General features: G+C 41.2%; 2 protein-coding genes across 2 annotated transcripts; one reads left to right on the top strand and one right to left on the bottom strand.

Annotated features, from left to right (window-relative positions):
- The first annotated feature begins 422 nt into the window (after positions 1 to 422).
- On the top strand, positions 423 to 2833 carry DYNLL1 (dynein light chain LC8-type 1). The gene is made up of 3 exons (XM_006908614.2): positions 423 to 582; positions 812 to 949; positions 2506 to 2833. Exons 2-3 carry the CDS (start codon positions 818 to 820, stop codon positions 2641 to 2643), a joined length of 270 nt encoding a protein of 89 aa, XP_006908676.1. The 5' UTR covers positions 423 to 582; positions 812 to 817; the 3' UTR covers positions 2644 to 2833.
- A 2146-nt stretch (positions 2834 to 4979) lies between these two features.
- On the bottom strand, positions 4980 to 18699 carry COQ5 (coenzyme Q5, methyltransferase). The gene is made up of 7 exons (XM_006908615.3): positions 18460 to 18699; positions 16070 to 16219; positions 13724 to 13945; positions 8130 to 8236; positions 6618 to 6706; positions 5880 to 5991; positions 4980 to 5801 (listed from the first exon to the last, which is right to left on the bottom strand). Exons 1-7 carry the CDS (start codon positions 18659 to 18661, stop codon positions 5700 to 5702), a joined length of 984 nt encoding a protein of 327 aa, XP_006908677.1. The 5' UTR covers positions 18662 to 18699; the 3' UTR covers positions 4980 to 5699.

An 18699-nucleotide genomic window follows, 5' to 3' on the forward strand; every position in this document is an offset into this window, starting at 1 on the left:
TTATTTGCCTAGGAAATCGGCCCTGCTTCAGAGAGAACCTTCCAGTGAAGGGATTGGCCACCTCAGTCAGCATCCGTAAATCCTTCTACCTGGGATGGATCGGACTATCCTTATACGAGAACAAACCTTGGGACAACCTCCGTAAATTTGGAATCACTTCCCTCGGCTTGGGTAGAAGGTCCCCTCGCATCCCTCTAGCCGCTGGGTGGTTCTCACAACCGCGCCCCAGCTCCACCTTCGCGGTGTGTGGGCCTCACCGCGTGCGGCCCATTGCCGGGGCAACCGACGCCACGAGCGGTGCATTGTGGTCTGCAACAAAATGCAGGAGAAAGATCCTGAGGGAACCATTGAGCCCATTGACCAATGGGAGAGTCCTGGTGGCTGCGTCAAACCAATAGAGATGTTCTGTGGGGGGCGGGGCCGGCGGGAGCAGGGCGGAGCGTAGGCACTAGGCGGCGGCGGCTGGTGTGGGGCTCCTTAGATGCGCCACGGCTTAGGTAGCGACGGCATCTCTCGCTGGGTCTGAGCCTTGCCAGCCCCTCCCCCAGGAGACCGTTGCAGTCGGCCAGCCCCTGCTCCACTGTGAGAGACTCGGGGGCACAGAGGGGGCTTCGCTAACTGGTTTCGTTCTCCGCGGGACTTCTCCCGCCGTTCGGTTTGCGCAGCCCGCGCTACCTGGGAAGAAGTGGGGGGTGGGGGGGCGTCATCCTGGGATGGCATGGGGCGGGCAGAGTGGGCCAGGGGAGCTGGTGCTTCTCAGGCGCAGCCCACACACCAACTCCTCATCCCTTGCCCGGGCTTCTCCCCCTAGATAACCATGTGCGACCGAAAGGCGGTGATCAAAAATGCCGATATGTCGGAGGAGATGCAACAGGACTCGGTGGAGTGTGCCACTCAGGCGTTGGAGAAATACAATATAGAGAAGGACATTGCGGCTCATATTAAGAAGGTGAGGATGGGGCTCGGGCTGATTGCGCGCAGCTGCGGGGAGTCACGACTTAAGTTTCTTCTCTCGGATCATGCATTCCCAGAGTGCCTGGCAGAGAACCCTGGGGACACTCAGGGCAGCTCGGGTGTAGAGGTTTCCAGAAAGAACGCAAGTGAATTCTGTGCTCCTCTTGGGAAGACCAGAACCTCTGCGCCCCAAGTTTTTTTATTACCCAGCTCCGCGGGGGAAAGCGCCACCTAGCAACGGTTTCTAGGATCAGGGAGCAGCAGTTTCCCCTTCTGCATGATTCCTGCGCTTAGGATCCATCTGGGTGTTCCGAAGGGGGGAGCTGCGTGGGTGTTTCCAGCCCGGCCGGAGGGGGATCTTGCCAGCCTTCCAGTGGGGAGTTTAGTCGGCACTTGAGAGAAAGTGGGTGGTGGTGGTTGTTGAGGCTTGGGGTGGGGGCTTAGTAAATGACAATCCGAAGAGAGCTGGCAGAACTGCCAACTTCTCCAGCTCTGTTTTCTGGAAGGGAAGAAAGCTGGCAGCCTAAGCCGTGGGAGGGTTCCAGTGGAGAATGAGATGAAAGATTTCAGAAGGAACAAAAATAAACACCTTTTTTGACGAACGCATCAGTGCGTTCGTCTGGTTTGTAATAATGTTGTTCCTGTAATAGATCTAAAAGATGTTCACGTTGCATACCATATGAAAGTAGCCAAATTTTGTGTATCTCTCCACAGACTTGTAAGAATTTTATAGAAAAGAATTAGATTTGGCCCCTCCCTATAGTCACCTAGTGAAATTAACAGGCCCATTCTGGTCCCCAGAGCCTTTTGGGGTGGGGAGAATAGGGGAAAATTGTTCCTGCAATTTACTATCCTCGTGGACTGGGTGCTGGATTAGCATTAGCATAGATGTGGAAAGGGGGACTATTGAAACTGAAATTAAGGGGAAAATATGACCAGGTGGTTGTCAGGTTTTGCTTCCAGCATTCTTTTTAAAGGAGCAGTGGAGTGTAAAGTGTCTTGTCCCCTCAAATTTAAATTTTGATCCCCAGTGATTTAGATACCAATGGAAACTGTCTTTTTTGAAGTCTCGTTATCAGTGATACCAGAGTGCAGTTAAGGAATGAGTTCCAATGGGGTATTTATCATTTTCTTGGATTTTGGGGTGCATGACATACAGTAGGGAGATAGTTGAGTTTCTTGTGTTTACACATGAGAACATGATAAACTAGAACTGTTGAAGTCACCTGCTATCAATGAATAAGAATATTACAGGAGTTATGAAGATAGAGTTACCATGGAATACCACGATAACAAAGCACCCTGTCTTTGAGGCTGCCCTTTCTGCCTTTTACCTCCCAGCCCCCATTCTCAGCTTAGCTCAGACTGCAAGTATGTTTGCATTAATGCACTATGTAGGCGACTTGGAGCTGGGAAACATTCTTGCATTCTAAGAATTTGCAGATGCTAACGTTCTTTCTTTCTGCCCCTACAGGCTCTGCTTACCCAGGAGGTAAACTCTGGTTTTGCACTAAAATTCTGGTGTTTTTTCCTCCCCTCCCTGCCCTCCAGGAGTTTGACAAGAAGTACAACCCCACCTGGCACTGCATCGTGGGGAGGAACTTCGGTAGTTACGTGACACATGAAACCAAACACTTCATCTACTTCTACCTGGGCCAAGTGGCCATTCTTCTGTTCAAATCTGGTTAAAAGCATGGACTGTGCTACACACCCAGTGATCCATCCAAAAACAAGGACTGCAGCCTAAATTCCAAATACCAGAGACTGAAATCTTCAGCCTTGCCTAAAGGAACACCTTGATCTTGAACCTTTGTGTTTTGTACAGGGCATTCTCTGTACTCATTTGTTGTGGTTATAAAACAATTAGCAAAACAGCTTACATTTGTATTTATTTTCTATTCCATACCTCTCTGCCCCATGTTTTCTCTCCTGAAAATCCATTCCTTTCCAAAATAATAATAATAATAATAATAAATCTGTTGGAGAAGTGTGTGTTAGTTACAATTTGTTTAAATACTCTGGGTGAAGATGGCCTATAGGTCCCATACTAGATTAGTGGGGGAGAGTCCTTGAAGTAAGTTTCTGTGGGATGTGGTAGCCGAGCCTATTCAGTACTTTGGAGTCTTTAATTCTCACCTGTTGGCAGCTGTTGTGCATGGTAGAATAATACTCAGAAGTGCATGTCAGAGAAACTTGTATTAAATCTGATTCCTAATCTGATAAATACTATCCTTAAGTGCTCATTTTGTTAGATGTTGCTATAGAATGTTCTGGGCCTTAGGCCTTAGGTGGTGGTCAATGTGTGGTAGAACTTCACATAAGCGTTCTGTAGCTGTAAAATGGAAATTAGCTAATAACAAAGTTGGCTAATGAGAAATTTGAGCTCTGGGCTATCCCCTTTCCCTGCTGAGCTCCAAAAAGATAACCTTAAAGATTACAGGTGATTTTAAAAGGGAAAATGAGAGGTTTTGAGCAGCAGCCTTACAAGTGATTTTTAACAAAGTCTGCAGGAATTTAAATGTCTAAGCCTGCTGTGCTGGGCTTCAACTGGCTGTGGTCAGAAACCCAATTAAATGTGAATTGAGGCTTTCATTAAGAGACCCAATTAAGGCTGGATAAGCAACCTTCATTAAAGGTTTCCTGGTACAAATTTTAGGAAGACTTGTCTTTTAAGAAAAGCAAATATGGCAGACTTGGCTCTTGAAGGTAAAAAGGAAATACTCTAGAGGCCGAAACAACCCAAACCCTTCTTGGACTTGAAGTTCCAAGGATGGTCCTGGCTTTTAAGTTACCTTATGCTCAGTGTTCACATGAGGTAAGCCTTTTTGTTTTAGGTCTTAGGTGTGTCAGCTACAATTAGGATTTCTGAGCAGCCAGGCTATTGCTACATAGAAGGGGAAAATGGATTTGAAATGATAGGTAATGACTCCATCTTAAAAGCAGTGTTAGGTCTGTAACATCTTTGGAAGATTATTTTTCTTTATCAGAACTTGGGGTTTTAGGACTCTCAGTGAAGTTAAGCTACATTAGGATGTGGAAAGTTTCGGGGCAAAAAGGCAAAAATGTTTTACTGTTTATTGTGGCAGAATGAGAGAAGTTTTTCTTTCTGCAGGAAAGAAGGATGTACTGCATTTGGGGTGATTTTTGTATTTATATAAGTGGACTGAAAATGTTCCCATAATTAATCTTTTTACTGTCTCCCTTCCCTCTTTAATGACCTGGCTATATTTCTATTTGAAGCCCAACAGGAATTTGGCTTCCAAAGCTGTATAAATCTTGTTCCATTAACCTTACTTCCAAACAGTCTCCAGCAACAGACCCTGGAGCTGACTTAAGGCCACAAGCAACTGGATATTGGGGGTTCTGATTTGATTAGATCCATATCTACTGCCAGGAAGTGGCAGCTTTTAACTTTTGTTTTTTGATACAAATGTGAGAAAACTACATTGCCTTGGAGATAGGACTGGGTTGATGGTTTATGAAGTTCTTTCAAGTGCCTGCTCCTTGTTAATTTTAAAGACCAATAGGCTTCAGCTGACTGACAACAAAATAAGCTACAGCTTTTCTAAGGTTTAGAATTTCATTAAATGCTCTTAGTTGCTGTTCTTTGAGATAGTTACATATACATAGCTATATCTGGAAGCTTTTCAGTGACAGGGCAAGGTCTTATGAATGAGGTGAATAAATGACCCTTACTGTCTACTGGGCCAAGAAGCAGCATATCTGAAGCCTTTTCAGATAGCCCTGAACTAAGTTATTTACAATTAAACTCCCAGCCAACTCACAGGTTGATTTATGCAATTTCTTAGCAAGACCCCACAAAACCTTAAGCTTTATCCACACTCAAAATATGGCCTCATTTAAACATCAGTGACTGTATTAGAGATATGAGAGCTCTGCCCTCCTCTGCCCCTGAGTACTGGAGGGAGTTAGGCTAGATAAAGTTATCAAACTTTTTTTGGCTATAAAACCCTTCAAACGTATTCTGACAAAGAAGCTCCCCATGTAAGACATGGAAGCAGGAGTTTGCTGTTACATTTTTTTTCTATTTTTTAATTTTTCAATTACAGATGGCACACTATCAGTCTCAACGTTTATTCTTTTGACAAGGAATTGAGTTGTTTTCACGACAGGCACTGAGGACACAAAAGTGGCTTTTGGTAAAAGAGCATAGGATACGTGACAAATATATTTCCCATACCCCCTCAAGAAAAAAAAAAACATTGTACAAATTGTAAACTCATTTAGTGGTTCAGTACATAATTATAGTCATGATCATTAGCCCTCTGACTTGGGCCTGGTTTTTGGCTCTCAACCAGTCCTAGGCTGAAAGGTTGACTCGGCTACAGTTAGGAAGTTTTCTGGTTCAAATCATCATTAGCTTCAAATGAATCATTATCCCCCTAGAAGGCAGCACCAGCAGAGAAACTACAAACACTTCAAAACTGAGTTTTAGTGCTGGTTTTACCTTAACCACACATTGCACAGCTGAGAAAAATTAGAAGGAAAATTGAGCAAAAGATACTGACACAATGCCATGGGGAGAAGGCCTAAAGCAACTCTTACTGAAAGCTCCAGTAAAGTGACAGGAATTTGTTTCTTCCACTTTGAGACTGGCCACACCTGAACAAGGCACATATCCTTGAGAGGAGATGTTCTGTTGCTGGTCTCACTAGCCTGATTATACTTCAGTTGCAGGCATTTGACAGGATGTGATGGGTTCACGGTCCAGGATGGTGAAGGAGTTATAGTTTGAAGCCAGAATGAATGGCCACGATGCCTGATGTTAGACTCTCATAAGTCACTTTCTGGAAACCTGCATCTTCTATCATCTCCTTGAACTCCTCCTACAACACAAAGGAAGATATAGCAATCTTCGGATTTCACCTTTAGGGTATTTGTCGTAAGCCACAGAAGTTTTGTACCTGAGATGGGAACTGTCGGATACTCTCAACGAGGTATTGATAGGATTTCCAGTTTCCTGCGATGACCTCTCCCAGGACAGGAATGACCTGGAAGCTATAGAGATCATAAAGCCTAAACAAAAGGGGAAAAGATTAAGATTGGAACATGCCCCTTGACAAGAAGCAAGAAGATCTAAGCCTTGGATCATAAACAAATGCTTAAATATAGGGGTCAAGCAAGAACCTAAAATAAGTGAAGTGGGCCAGGTATAAGATCAGTAAGGAGTATTGAGGATGTGGTGACAGGTACAGTTTGGAAGTACTATAAAAATGGAGAAGGGGCAGTTACTACTCAACTCTGACCATTGCCATGTGGGAATATGGCTTACTCAGTGTGTTGCCATATATCTGATTTCTCAAGTGAAGCTGAAATTCAGATTTTTATGAAACTTTCCTGATTTTTAAATTATGGACATCTAAGTCAACTTCTTAAAATACCAGGAGTCTGATATTTTATTTGTGGACCAAAATATCTGTGGACCGACTGGACCCTCCAGTGGCTGGTTTGAGACTTTTTTGGCCTAGGCGTTGTCATTCAGAACTGGCTGACCTCTTAGATGGCACTGTCACAGCCTCGGGGAGTCTGCGACTCTGAACTATGAGGTTCATGCTTATAGCTTACTGGCTACTCTCTGTCCATTTTGGGATGGGAAACCCTTGGCTAGACAGCAAGAATCCAGCCCCGTTAACAATGCCAACCTGGATACGAGGGGATTGTTCACTTGGCTAAACTCCAGACAGAGAAACCGTCCTCCTGGTTTCAGGACTCGATGGGCTTCCTGGAGTGCCTGAGCAAGAAAAGGAATAAGAGAACACACTCCTCAGCAGACCTCATTCAATTCCATGAGGCCAAGACCACTTCAGCTTCTGTGGGGATTATTTAAGTTATTTCCCACAGATTCTTTTTTTCATCCTCAGTTGGGAAGCTATAACAACAGATATAACCCTAAACTATCCTAACTTTTATAGGCCTTCTGCTGCCCATGAAGAGGTTACTTGGAGTAATCTAAACTGACTCACCTTGGTATAACCCCCATGGAGGGCAATTTTTGAATTATCAAAATCACAATGGATGTCCTCTTTGATCAAGTAATTTTACTTTAATGAATCTATCTTACAGAAATGCTTCTGTGGAAATGACATGTATATGGGTTATTCGTTGCAGTACTGTTTGAGCAGCACAAGATTAGAAGCATCTTAACCATTAATGAGAGACTGGTAAAATTATGGAACATCTATACAAATGGAATCTATGCAGCTATTGAAAAATGATAAAAGAAAGGGCCAGTGTTCTTTATATACTGACAGAAAAAATCTCCAAGATATATTTTTGAGGAAAAAAAAAAGTAATGAGAAAATGTTCTATATGTTAATATTTGTATGAAAATAGAATAAATACATTTAATACATACAAAACATCTTTGTAAAGATAAAGATACACAAGAAATTGGCGACTGAAGGGAGAGGAGGAACTGAATGGTTGGGACGCAAGGGTGAGAGGAAGACTTTCACTGATACACTCTTTTTTGTTTCAAACTTTGAATCCATTCCAAATTTTTTTAATGAAAAGAAGTAATGACTGGCTGTAGACACAGGACGGGTCATAAAAACCAATCTAAAAGCACCATAAAGGATGTCCTACCAAGAGCAGGAGAATCAGGCAACTGGAGCCTACGTTACAGAAACAAAACTGGTTGGTGCTTTGCACGTTGTCTTCAAATGCTTTGGACAGAATATTAAAGTAGAAACAAAAAAGAGTTGCATTAGATTAAGAGCTGGACATTCTCTTCTCTCTACAGAGGAACCATGAGTTTACTAGCTACTCTCTGCCAAAATGGTGTATGAGTGCCTTTTTCTGCGTCAGCCTTGGAAATGCCTGTGATCTGCAAACTCACGGGGTCACAAGGCTTCACAAATGAGAGGAAACAGATGAAATATCAGAGCAAGACGGGTAGTATCAAAGATGTAAATACCAACCCAAACGACAAAGGCTCCTATGGGGACTTTCTCTATGGTTTTGGTCTTTATCAATTTTGTGACTGAGAATACTGGCAACTTAAAGGATTGAGGTCCCTAAGCCTGAAACTGTCATTCTACTCAAGAGCTGAGCCCAGAGAAAAATCTCTTCATCCTTCCTCATTCACTGTAGAGCTACTCCAGGGGAACTAATATCCTGAGAATCACACAAGCTGAGGATGCAGCCATTTGTACCCGATCAATGTGTGTGACATTCCGGATCCCAAAGGCAATGGTGTAAACATCAAACTTGTCATCATCAAAGGGCAGTTCTTCAGCATCTCCCAATACCCAAGAAAGTCCTGAAAGAGAAAATTAGTTCTAATCTCAGTCTGGGTGGCTGTCACTTCTGCACCCTGCAAACTGCCAAACCTGAGGAGGGGGTTGTAGGAACCCCCGAATGTGTAGTCAGCCAACAAAAGTGTGGGCAGCCTGGACACCCCATTAGCAGCTAGCTTCTGAAGTGGGGGCAGTCCTGTGGGGCTGAGCCTTGAACTTGTAGAATCTGATGCTAACTCTGGGTAGTTAACTGTCAGAATTTAATCAAATTGTTAGACACCTAGTTGGTATGGGAGAACTGGGAGAACTGTTTGGTGCTGGGCAAACACCACACATTTGGTATCAGGAGTGGTGTCAGGAGAGTGGCTCCATAGAGTAGTGGTTAGCACATCTGCTTTACATGCAAAAGGTCCTGGGTTCACGTCCCAGGTGGAGCGATGGACCATACCCCGGGTGCGCCAGGCCCCGGGTACGACTGGTCCCGGGTGTGCCAGGCCCCCTGAGTGTGCCGGGGGTGCCAGGCCTCGGGGGCACCAGGCCTGGGGTACACGCCATGAATGTATGGGAGGAGACGCCCTGCCTTCAGAGATCCAGTTCTTAAGGGGAAACGGCAACATCCAAAGGAAAAGTGGTGTCAGGAAACAGCACACACCTGTCTTCTCCCTTGGATTCCTTAGCCACTGTCTTCATGGGTATTCTCCAATCCTGAGGACTTGGAGCTGGTATCCCTGAAGTTGAGGGGAAGTCCATTGCCCAAGGCACCGAGTAAATCCTGATGCTTGCTTAGTTATGTCTGCTCTCAAGCAATTTTTACCCATCTAAGTGTTTTGTATAGTGCACTGTGGTTAGGAGCCCAGATCCTGAGGTTTAGACTGCCTGGGTTTCTAGCTTCACCATTTATTAGCTGTATAATCTTGAATAACTACTCTGCCTCAGTTTTCTCATCTGTGAAATGGAGTTAACAATGGTACCTATTTCAGAAGGTCATTGGGAGAATTCTAAGTACAGAATTTTGCATTGCTATATTGGTTCCATTGGCGTCATAGAGAATCAAAGTGTCTAGACCCCCAAGTCTGGTGGTTGTGAATTCAGAAAACACCCAAGGGAGCCCTCATCAGGATGGCTATGTCCTCTAGGGTCCTGATTCTGCTTTAACATTATTCAATTTGCAGCAAATTAGACATAATATGATATACAAGGAAGATTCTATAGTGGAAGGCAAATGAAAACAACCTTTCTGTAAAACAAACTAGCAGTATTTAAGAAGAACCTTGAAAATAAGCATACCCAGCTATTTTGATTTTTAGGACACTGATGACATCACCATAGCTACTGCTTACTGAGTCCTTTGATGGCAGGGTCTGTGCTACCTTTTTCAATTAGCGCCCCCTTATCCAAGGTTTCGCTTTCTGTGGTTTCAGTTATCTGTGGCCAACTGTGCTCCAAAAACATTAAGTGGAAAATTCCAGAAATAAACAATTTGCAAGTTTTAAACTTCACACCCTTCTGAGTAATGGGATGAAACCTTGCTCTGTCTCACTCTGTTCTGCTCTGTCCTGCCCCTGACATGAATCATCCTTTTGTCCAGCACCTCCATAGTATATGTGCTCCGCACCTGTTAGTCACTTAGTAGCCATCTGGGGTATTGCAGTGCTTGTGTTCAAATAATCCTTATTTTACTTAATAATGGCCCTGGGGCACAAGAGTAGTGTGGCAATTTGGATATGCCAAAGAGAAGCCATAAAGTTCTTCCTTTAAGTGAAAGTGAACATCTTCCATTTAATAAGGAAAGGGAAAAAAAGTATGCCAGGGTGCTATGATCTAAAATAAGAACAAATCTTCTATCCGTGAAATTGTGAATAAGGAAAAAGAAATTCATGCTAGTTTTGCTGTCGTACCTCAAACTGCAAAAGTTATAGCCACAGTGCATGATAAGTGCTTAGTTAAGATGGAAAAGGCATTAAATTTGTGGGTGGAAGACATGAGTAGAAATGGGTTCCGACTGACAGCAACGTGTTGCTGTGCCTAATTTGTAAATTAAAACTTTATCATAGGTATGTTTCAAAAACCATAGTATATATAGGATTCAGTATAATCAAAGGTTACAGGTATCCACTAGGGGTCTTAGAACGTATTCCCCATGGATAAGGAGAGGTCTACTGTACATACATCATCTTATCATATCCTCGGACCATCTCCATGAGATAGTTGTTACTATCATCTTCATGTTTCAGGTGAGCAAAGTTGAGTATCAGAGGTTAAAGTAGTTTATCCAAGGTCACACAGATGGTTTAGATGCAAGTAGTTTTATCTCAGAGCCTGTGTTTTTAACAGCTATCGTATAGTACCTCCTATTATGAGATCGTTATTATTTTCTCCATTTCATAGATTGAGATTTAGAAAGTTTAACTTGTCCAAGGTTATATAGTCAGTAAAAAAAAAAATTAATGAATGCATGCCAAAATTTACAAATAAAGATTAACAATATTGTGCTGTGTGTGAAAACATTAAAAAAATTACAGATCAATTGGTTATTGGTTAGGTAGACTGATATTACTTATGAAACATCCATATGGGAGAATATCATAAAAATGATTTTAAAGAATTTTTAATGATGTGGAAAAATCTCATAATACAATTCTGAATTAAGGCAGGATATAAACTGTTTATATTCTTAATTTTACAAAAATGAAATGATTAGAAAAAAGATATGAAGGAAATTTATTAAAATATTGAAGAGTTTAATATTTCTGGATGTTGGGATTATGGGTAACATTTACTTTATAACATTTTTCCAGAATTTTGAATTTGGAAATCCAAATTTTCTCTCAAATATATCACTTCTGGAATACAAGGCAACAAGTTCTGTTGTTCTCAGAACTTCCATTTGGGGAGGAAGTGCTATATATAAACATTAAAAAAAACCCCATATAACAGTGCTACACATAAAAATGCCTTTACATATTAACTTATACATTTATTAAAGAGTTACTAGGATACTCCTACTTAGTTTCAATTATTTTTGTATGATATATATATATACACAAAGGTGTTGTTAGTGGAGACTGATAAAGCAAGGAGGAAAGATAAAGACAACTGTACTAGGCGGCACTTAAGGATTCCTTGCAGGTGGCTTTGTCTCGGCAGTTAGGGGAGCTCGAAGGGCAAGTAGTTATCCCACAGAAGAGCTGATCCCAGAAATGGAACGTCGCCTATCATTTCTGTCTTTGTTCTCCATTTTATATGGCTGAGCACCAGAGAGAAGGGACACGTTTTCAGTAGGAGTAAGGAAACATAGTGCCTTTGTCTAAAAACACCAGCGACTGTCTGCCTTCTGGTCACTGCTGAGGGTTAACAAAAGAACCCTTCATTTTGGGGGCCAAGTGAGTTGTGGTTCCTATAGGCAGCTCCTTCTGGGGGTGGGGGAAGGAGGAGGAGAAAGAACTGAGTTAAAATAACCACAGACACTCCTGGTGGGGGACGGGGAGAAGAGAAGTGCTGATGTTGACCTGAGGGACTCTGTTTTCTTTGTTGTACGCCACTGCCACTGCAGCTCACAGTGGCTGCCTGCAGAGCTTGGCCAGCATGGGAGACAACAGTCCAGCAGCTCTGAAAAGCTGGGTAAACATGGTGCAGCTGCCAGGATCATTACTTCTACTTGAAAATATTTGGTGGGCGGGAGGAGTAGTAATTCGAAGTATTAAAAAAAACCAGAAAGCCAAATGTAAAAAGTACATCTTTAAGCTAGGGCACAAATAATCCATTCTGAGATTGCAGTGAGTTCCTGGAAATATGCAAGCACTCTCGTATCAGCTGTTGAGAGCGCTGTGTAGAAAAGTTTTAAATACTGTGAGTCCTCACTTAACATCATCCATAGGTTCTTGGAAACTGCAATTTTAAGAGAAATCATGTATAACGAAACCGATTTTACCATAGGCTAATTGATATAAAATAAGAGTTAAGTTCCAACGGTATATTTTTGGTCACGAAAACATCACAGAACTTCTAAATAAAGACCCGAAACACTTCTAATGTTAAATATTAAATATTAAAATAAAATTAAAATAAATGTGAACTATACATCATTTAAGAAATATTAAAATAAAGGTGAACTATACATCATTTAAGAAAGATTAATAAAAACAAGTCAGATAATGATTTTTTAACCTGATTACTCCAGGTCAGGGTTGCAGGTAGCTGGAGCCTCTCCCGGCAGCTCAGGGTGCAAGGTGGGACCAATCCTGGACAGGACACCCTTCTATCACACCCACACTCACTCAGATTGGGACAATTTATACATGTCAATTCACCTCATGTGCACAACATTGGGATGTGGGAGAGAACTGGAGTCCTTGGAGAAAACCCACCCACGCAGACAAGGGGAGAACCTGCAAATTCCACACAGACAGTGGCCCTGTTGTGAATTTTTTTTTTCCCTCATCAACATTATAACAAAATGACAAATAAAGAAGCATTAGTTCAGGACCTGCTGTACTGTTTACGGGTGGTTTCTTCGACTTTATCAGTTGGGCCTTCTGAAAAATTGATGCCGAGATAGAGCTATATCTTTTTTAAATATCTTTTTCAATATATGGGATTATCTTTTAATTACATTTTCTAAATGAGAAGTTGTCAGCATGCAGAAATGCTACTGGTTATGCTACACTGAAGATGTAGGCAGCTCTGATTGAACCCTTTCTGTATAAGTTTTTGGGTTTTTTTTAGACTCAATCTCTAGAATTAGAATTGTGGGATCCTAGAATATAAACATTTTAGCAAAAAAGTTTTTTTTTTTTTTTTTTTGTGGTGGGGAGGTGGCGGGGCAGAAACCAGGAAAAGATGAAAGGAAGAGGAAGCATGGGGAAAGCTGTTAGACCTTGATGCTAGTCTCAGCCTATGGACAGGGAGCACAGGAACAAGGAGTCCTACCTGGGAACTGTCCAGGCCCCAAGAGCGCTTTAGAGCTCAGCCATCAGGAAAGAGCCTGGCTGGAAAGCTGAGGCAGGGTTTAAAGGCACTAAGAACTGGAGATTGTCAGCTAACTGCACTCCTGTGGCTGAAGATCAAGTCCCTTCTTTAAGGGCAGTGTATCTGCTTGGCTTCCACATCAATCAAACCATCCTAGCACTAATAGGGGAATGGAATGGCTCAAGAGCAGGACATTGGGGTCATCCGGGACCTGCTGGGAACTGCAAGCAAAACTTCTGTCTCAGTCCAGGAGCTGAGATCTGAAGATTCAGCTCCAATTCAGATCGCCGTTTAAGTTGTGTTACTCTTCTGGGCTTTGGTCATCTCTACCATTACATAGGACTGATATCTAACTCCCTAGATTGGTGTAATAATGTACATAACCATACAAACTGGATTCACCCGCACAAATTACCTTCAACTCTTGCCTACCTAGAAGTTTTTGAAAGATGGAAAATAAAGCACTTCAACATTTTCCATATTCCATCTTATTTTAAAAACATACAGACATATCCTCTGTGTCTACTTGCTATAGAACTTACCAGCTTTGTATCCTTGAGCACAAGCTTTCTGCTTTCCAATCTTTAGCATCTCCTTGTTGATATCACAGACCATGACGTGGGAACCACCCAAGGAATCCTCTTCATTCTGGTATTTTTGGGCAATTTCTTCCCAGGATAAATTTTGCTGGGCCCTTACCTGCCTCTTCTGCTTTCCCCGATGCTGTGCCTGAACATAATTAAGGAACCGGAATGCAATGTCACCTGTGGGAAGCCAACAGGAGGAAATATGCAAACATAAAAAAAACAAAACCCCAGCATTTTCTAAACCCAAAGGGGGCAACAAAGGTACTCATCCCTACAGGAACTGTTTTTTTTTTTTTTTTTTTAACAGCAAGTTTTTAATTTCTAAGATTTTTTAAAGAAACTTTTAAAAAAAATTATATAAGTAATACATGGACATATTTTTACTATAAAAGACTCAATATCTCAACATAAGAATAAACTATGAAAGTCTCATTCTCTGTCCACACCCTCTCCAGACATAACAAGTGTTATGGGCTTAGTGTGCAACCTTCTAGTCCTTTTCTAATAATGATATATGAAAATAACATAAAGGTATAGTTACAGGTAACAATTCCCTGTCCCGCCACCTCCACTCCTAGTTCGGTTTCCCAGAGACCATCTTTCCCAACTCTTTTAGCTGTTTCTTCTGTTGGTTAGAGCTATTTTTTTACTTATCAAATTTTTAATGATTTCCTGACCCTATCTGTGCATACCTCTGTCTTCTCAATATAGTCATATAAGCTTTCCTCATAGATACTTTTATAACCTAGAGTAATAAACTAATCAATATTTTCTTTCTTATTCTATCAACTATAGATGGTATCTCTTGACTCCCTTCAACTTTCTTTTATATGTACTTTTACTCCGTCAAGACTAGTAACATTTTCTGTGTTCTATAGCTATAATTAAGTCTTCTGTGCTTTGTTGATGGTTTGAGTCCAAAAGCTGAAAATCAAGTGTTTACATTATTGTGACAAAGTAAATACTGGGCAAACCCAATGCTTTTCAGGATCACATTTCCTTTCTTATAATGCTGTTTCCTTATCTTGGTTTTCCTTACACTATTTGCAAGAAATATATCCTTAAGTTTTTCCAGTCTCTTCATCCAATTAGGTGTTCTCCAGCCACCTTTCTATATATTTAAATACTTTTATATGTACTCAAATGAAACAATTGAAAAACACAAATGAGTATCATATTATATACATTGTTAGACAACTCATTTTCTTTTTCTTCCCACCTCATGTCTTTGAGAACTTTCTGTTAAGTATTTATAGGTTTTCCTCATAATATTTCATAGAATGGATATATCTTAATTTAAAGCCATTTCTTTATTGAGGAATAAATAGGTTATTTCTAAATTTTTACTACTACTAAAAGTGATACAGTGAGTGTATTTATAGCTATATCTTTTTAAAATGTCTTTTTTTTAAATATATGGGATTACCTCTTAATTACATTTTCTAAATGGGAAGTTGTCAGCATGTAGAAATACTACTGGTTATGGTACACTGGAGATGTAGGCAGCTCTGATTGAAGCCCTCCTGCAGCTTTATCTTTGTGCAAATTTTTTTTTTAGACTCGATATCTAGAATAGGAATTGTGGGATCCTAGATTATAAACATTTTAGATTTTGATAGATTGTGCTAAATTGTCCTCCACTGAACAAGGTATCCTACTGCCTTCTGAGCTTCCATTTGGGGAGAGGACAACACCAACAAAGTTGCCCATATACATGTTTCAAATATGGAGATTATTGTATATTATTCTGTTGGTATAGATGATCATATTATGTCATTATACTTTATTCTAACGTAACTTAACATGTTCATTAACCATGTAATATTACCAAGATGCATTTTAGAAACCTATTTTTCTCCCCAAATGCCTAGTGTTCACAAAGTAACGAACATGCATAAACAACTAAACTTTTGATATTTGAGGTGATAGTGTATTAAGAGAAAAGGCTGCCTACAAAGCTTATATAATAAGATAAAAGGCATTCTCCCCACCCAGAGAAAGAGGGAAAGTGGGTTAAAAGTTAAACAGAAGGTAAAACACTTAGATGGTGAAATGTCCCTGGTGAAATGGCCTTTTTACTTTATAATCCTGTGAAATTTAGAAAAGTGACAAGCCCAAAGCTGATATTCTGTGCTTTTGATCGACATTCAGTTAAAAAGAATAAACTTTTCTTAGAAGTGTATCGATTTTCAACTATCATCTTTAGAATAATGGTAGATGAGCTTAGCTCATTCCAACAAGAGAAACCAATATTTGCAAAAGATGTTCAGTGGTACCCAAGGATGCTGACATGGACATTACCTGTGCCTCCAGCAACATCAAGCAGCTGGGTCCCAGGAAATGGGCGCATCTTCCAGAGCAGCAAATCCTTCCAAACACGATGAATACCAAAACTCATCATGTCATTCATCACATCATACTTCTTGGCCACACTTTCAAACACCTGATAGACTGACAACAGAGAAATACAATACAATTGTGCTATTGACAAGATTAACTTGGAAAAGTCCTAAATGAAAGCAGAGGAAGCCTTTTCCCACTCTGAAATTGCCTGTCTTTGCAAGGGAACCTAAGCCATAATGCTTGACACCCAAATCTACGCCTTAACATTACCTCTTTTAGAAAAGACTTATATTACTTCATGTCAGAAATCAGCCTATTTTCTACTGTCTTAGTTATCTTATCTAGGACCACTAACTCATAATCATTCCATGCACATACTTGGTACTAAACAGGTTTCTGTTTCTTAGAGGATGGTGTGTGTGTGGAATTTTTCTAATGGACGGGAAGGCCTCAGCTCTTCTCTGCCTGCAACACTGAGAAAAACCTCGGGGACAGTTTGGTGGGCAGATGGATGGCAAGATGTGAATCAAGGCTAAGTCACACTGCAGTGTCTTCATGAATCTTCTCCATAGGATCAAGGCAGAATGTGAAATCTGGTCTAGCTGGAGAGAGAAGGTAATTACCATTCAAAACACTTTAAAGTTGCAGTAAGGCTGAATTAGGTAATGAAAAGATGATTTTTAGTCCCTCAGATGAAATGTGCCCAATAGATCGAAACATTACTGTCCTCTGTTGATCAGTGGACCATAGAGCTCCTCCTTTACTTTACTCTTGAATGCCTATTCTCCAAGCTTGCTTTTTTCTTTTGAACATCTTTTGAGGGGATTGAGGGACACTAAATCTCAACACACTTTGTATAAGCACTCCTAGCTGTGCGTAGTTCGGACATGCATGAATTTCCGTTACTTGCGTGGTCATTTTTACCATCCTGCATCACTGTGAAGTACTGCCTGTACTTCATTCTTGGGTCTCAAATACACAAGTCGTGTTTAGCTCAGGGGGTAAATCCTTCCTGCTTGCCATTGTGTGAAATGTTTTTTATATATTGTAAAGCACAAAACACAAATTATGCATCATTATTTTGGAAGCAGCCCATCTAGATTCAAATGCCAGCTCTGTGATTTACTAGCAGAATCTGGGCAAGTGACTTAATATCTGTTTCAACAGTATCTTCCTCTAGAAAACTAGGCTAATAGTCCTACCTCACTGGATTATATTTATAGAAATTAATGTAAAGTATTTTAAAAGGTTTCAGGTTCTCAATAGTTTACTACTGTTTTACTTGGCTCCACTTATTTCACTTGACAAGCAGTTATCAAACTCTTAATATGCATCAGGCACTGAAAATATAGACATGAATGAGCCACTCTCTTAGCTTTCTGGGGATTCACAGTGAAACAAATGTTAATTTAAATTCAATATTCAAAGAGTTACAGAAGAGCTATGTATTTAGTAAGGTTGAGGTGAGAGGTAATACAATGTAGTAGTCTTTAAGAAGATTGGAAATTCCATTGCAGGCTCTTTCTTGTATTTCCTGGGTGACCATAGGCTAAGTGAAGGAAGCTCTTAGAGCCTCACCTTAGCCATCTGAAAAATGGGCATAATACCTTACCCATTATAAATGGCACAGTTGGGAGTTTTACAACAGTTCTTTTCCTTTCCCATGACTGTGGCACAGTGCCGGACTCAAAGAAACTGCTCAATAATATCTAATATTTATTGAACAATTACAGTGTCCGGCATTGTTCAAAATAGTTTAATTTTAATGTATGAAAACATCTAATCCTCACAAGAACTCTAAAAAAATAAACAAAAATAAAAAAATAAAGAACAAATGGTTACTATTATTCCTACTTGGCAAATTTGAAAGCTGAGACAAAGAAATACTTTCCTTCTTCCTCTCCATAAAAAATGACTTGTCCCTTTAGCAAGAGGTTAAGAATGCGGGCTATGTAGTCAGACCAAAATGGATTGGAATACTGGTTCCACCACTTACTAGCTATGTTAAATTGGGCAAGTTCTTGCTTAACCTCTAAGTTTCCTTATGTGTAACATGAGGATAATAATACCTACCATCAAGAAGTTTAAATGAGCATTGAAAACGTCTGCACGGTGCCCGTCACGCTATAGACGCTAAATTAATGGGATTTAGTGACAATTACTCTGCTTAAAAAGAGGAGGTGTCTAAGCTCTGCAGGGTCACGCCGGGGGGACTCCTTGGATTTGAGGATTGACTGCACAATCTACAGCATCGGAGCTAACGGGCCGTTAAATCAACCCTTAGTTGGGCAGAAGAAACTAGATCGTAGACAGTCAAATCCCTCCATCCACCCTCTCGCCTCTTTCACCTTTGCCCCCCTTCTCCTCCTCCGACACAGTCTCAAACCCGAAGTGCGTTTCCGCTGCTCGCTTCTCTTGGGACAAGAGCCGCGCACCCAGCGGACTTCCCGGCCAGGAGCTACGAAGCCCGGGGAACCGGTAGCGCAGCATCACCCGCGACCACCCACGGCCGCAGTAGCCCCATAGAGCGCAACTCCTGGGGGCCGCCATCTTGACAGGTGACAGCTGCCGCACAGTGCGTTGCGTTG

Source organism: Pteropus alecto, unplaced genomic scaffold, assembly GCF_000325575.1.
Source record: "Pteropus alecto unplaced genomic scaffold, ASM32557v1 scaffold113, whole genome shotgun sequence".
Lineage (NCBI taxonomy): Eukaryota > Metazoa > Chordata > Mammalia > Chiroptera > Pteropodidae > Pteropus > Pteropus alecto.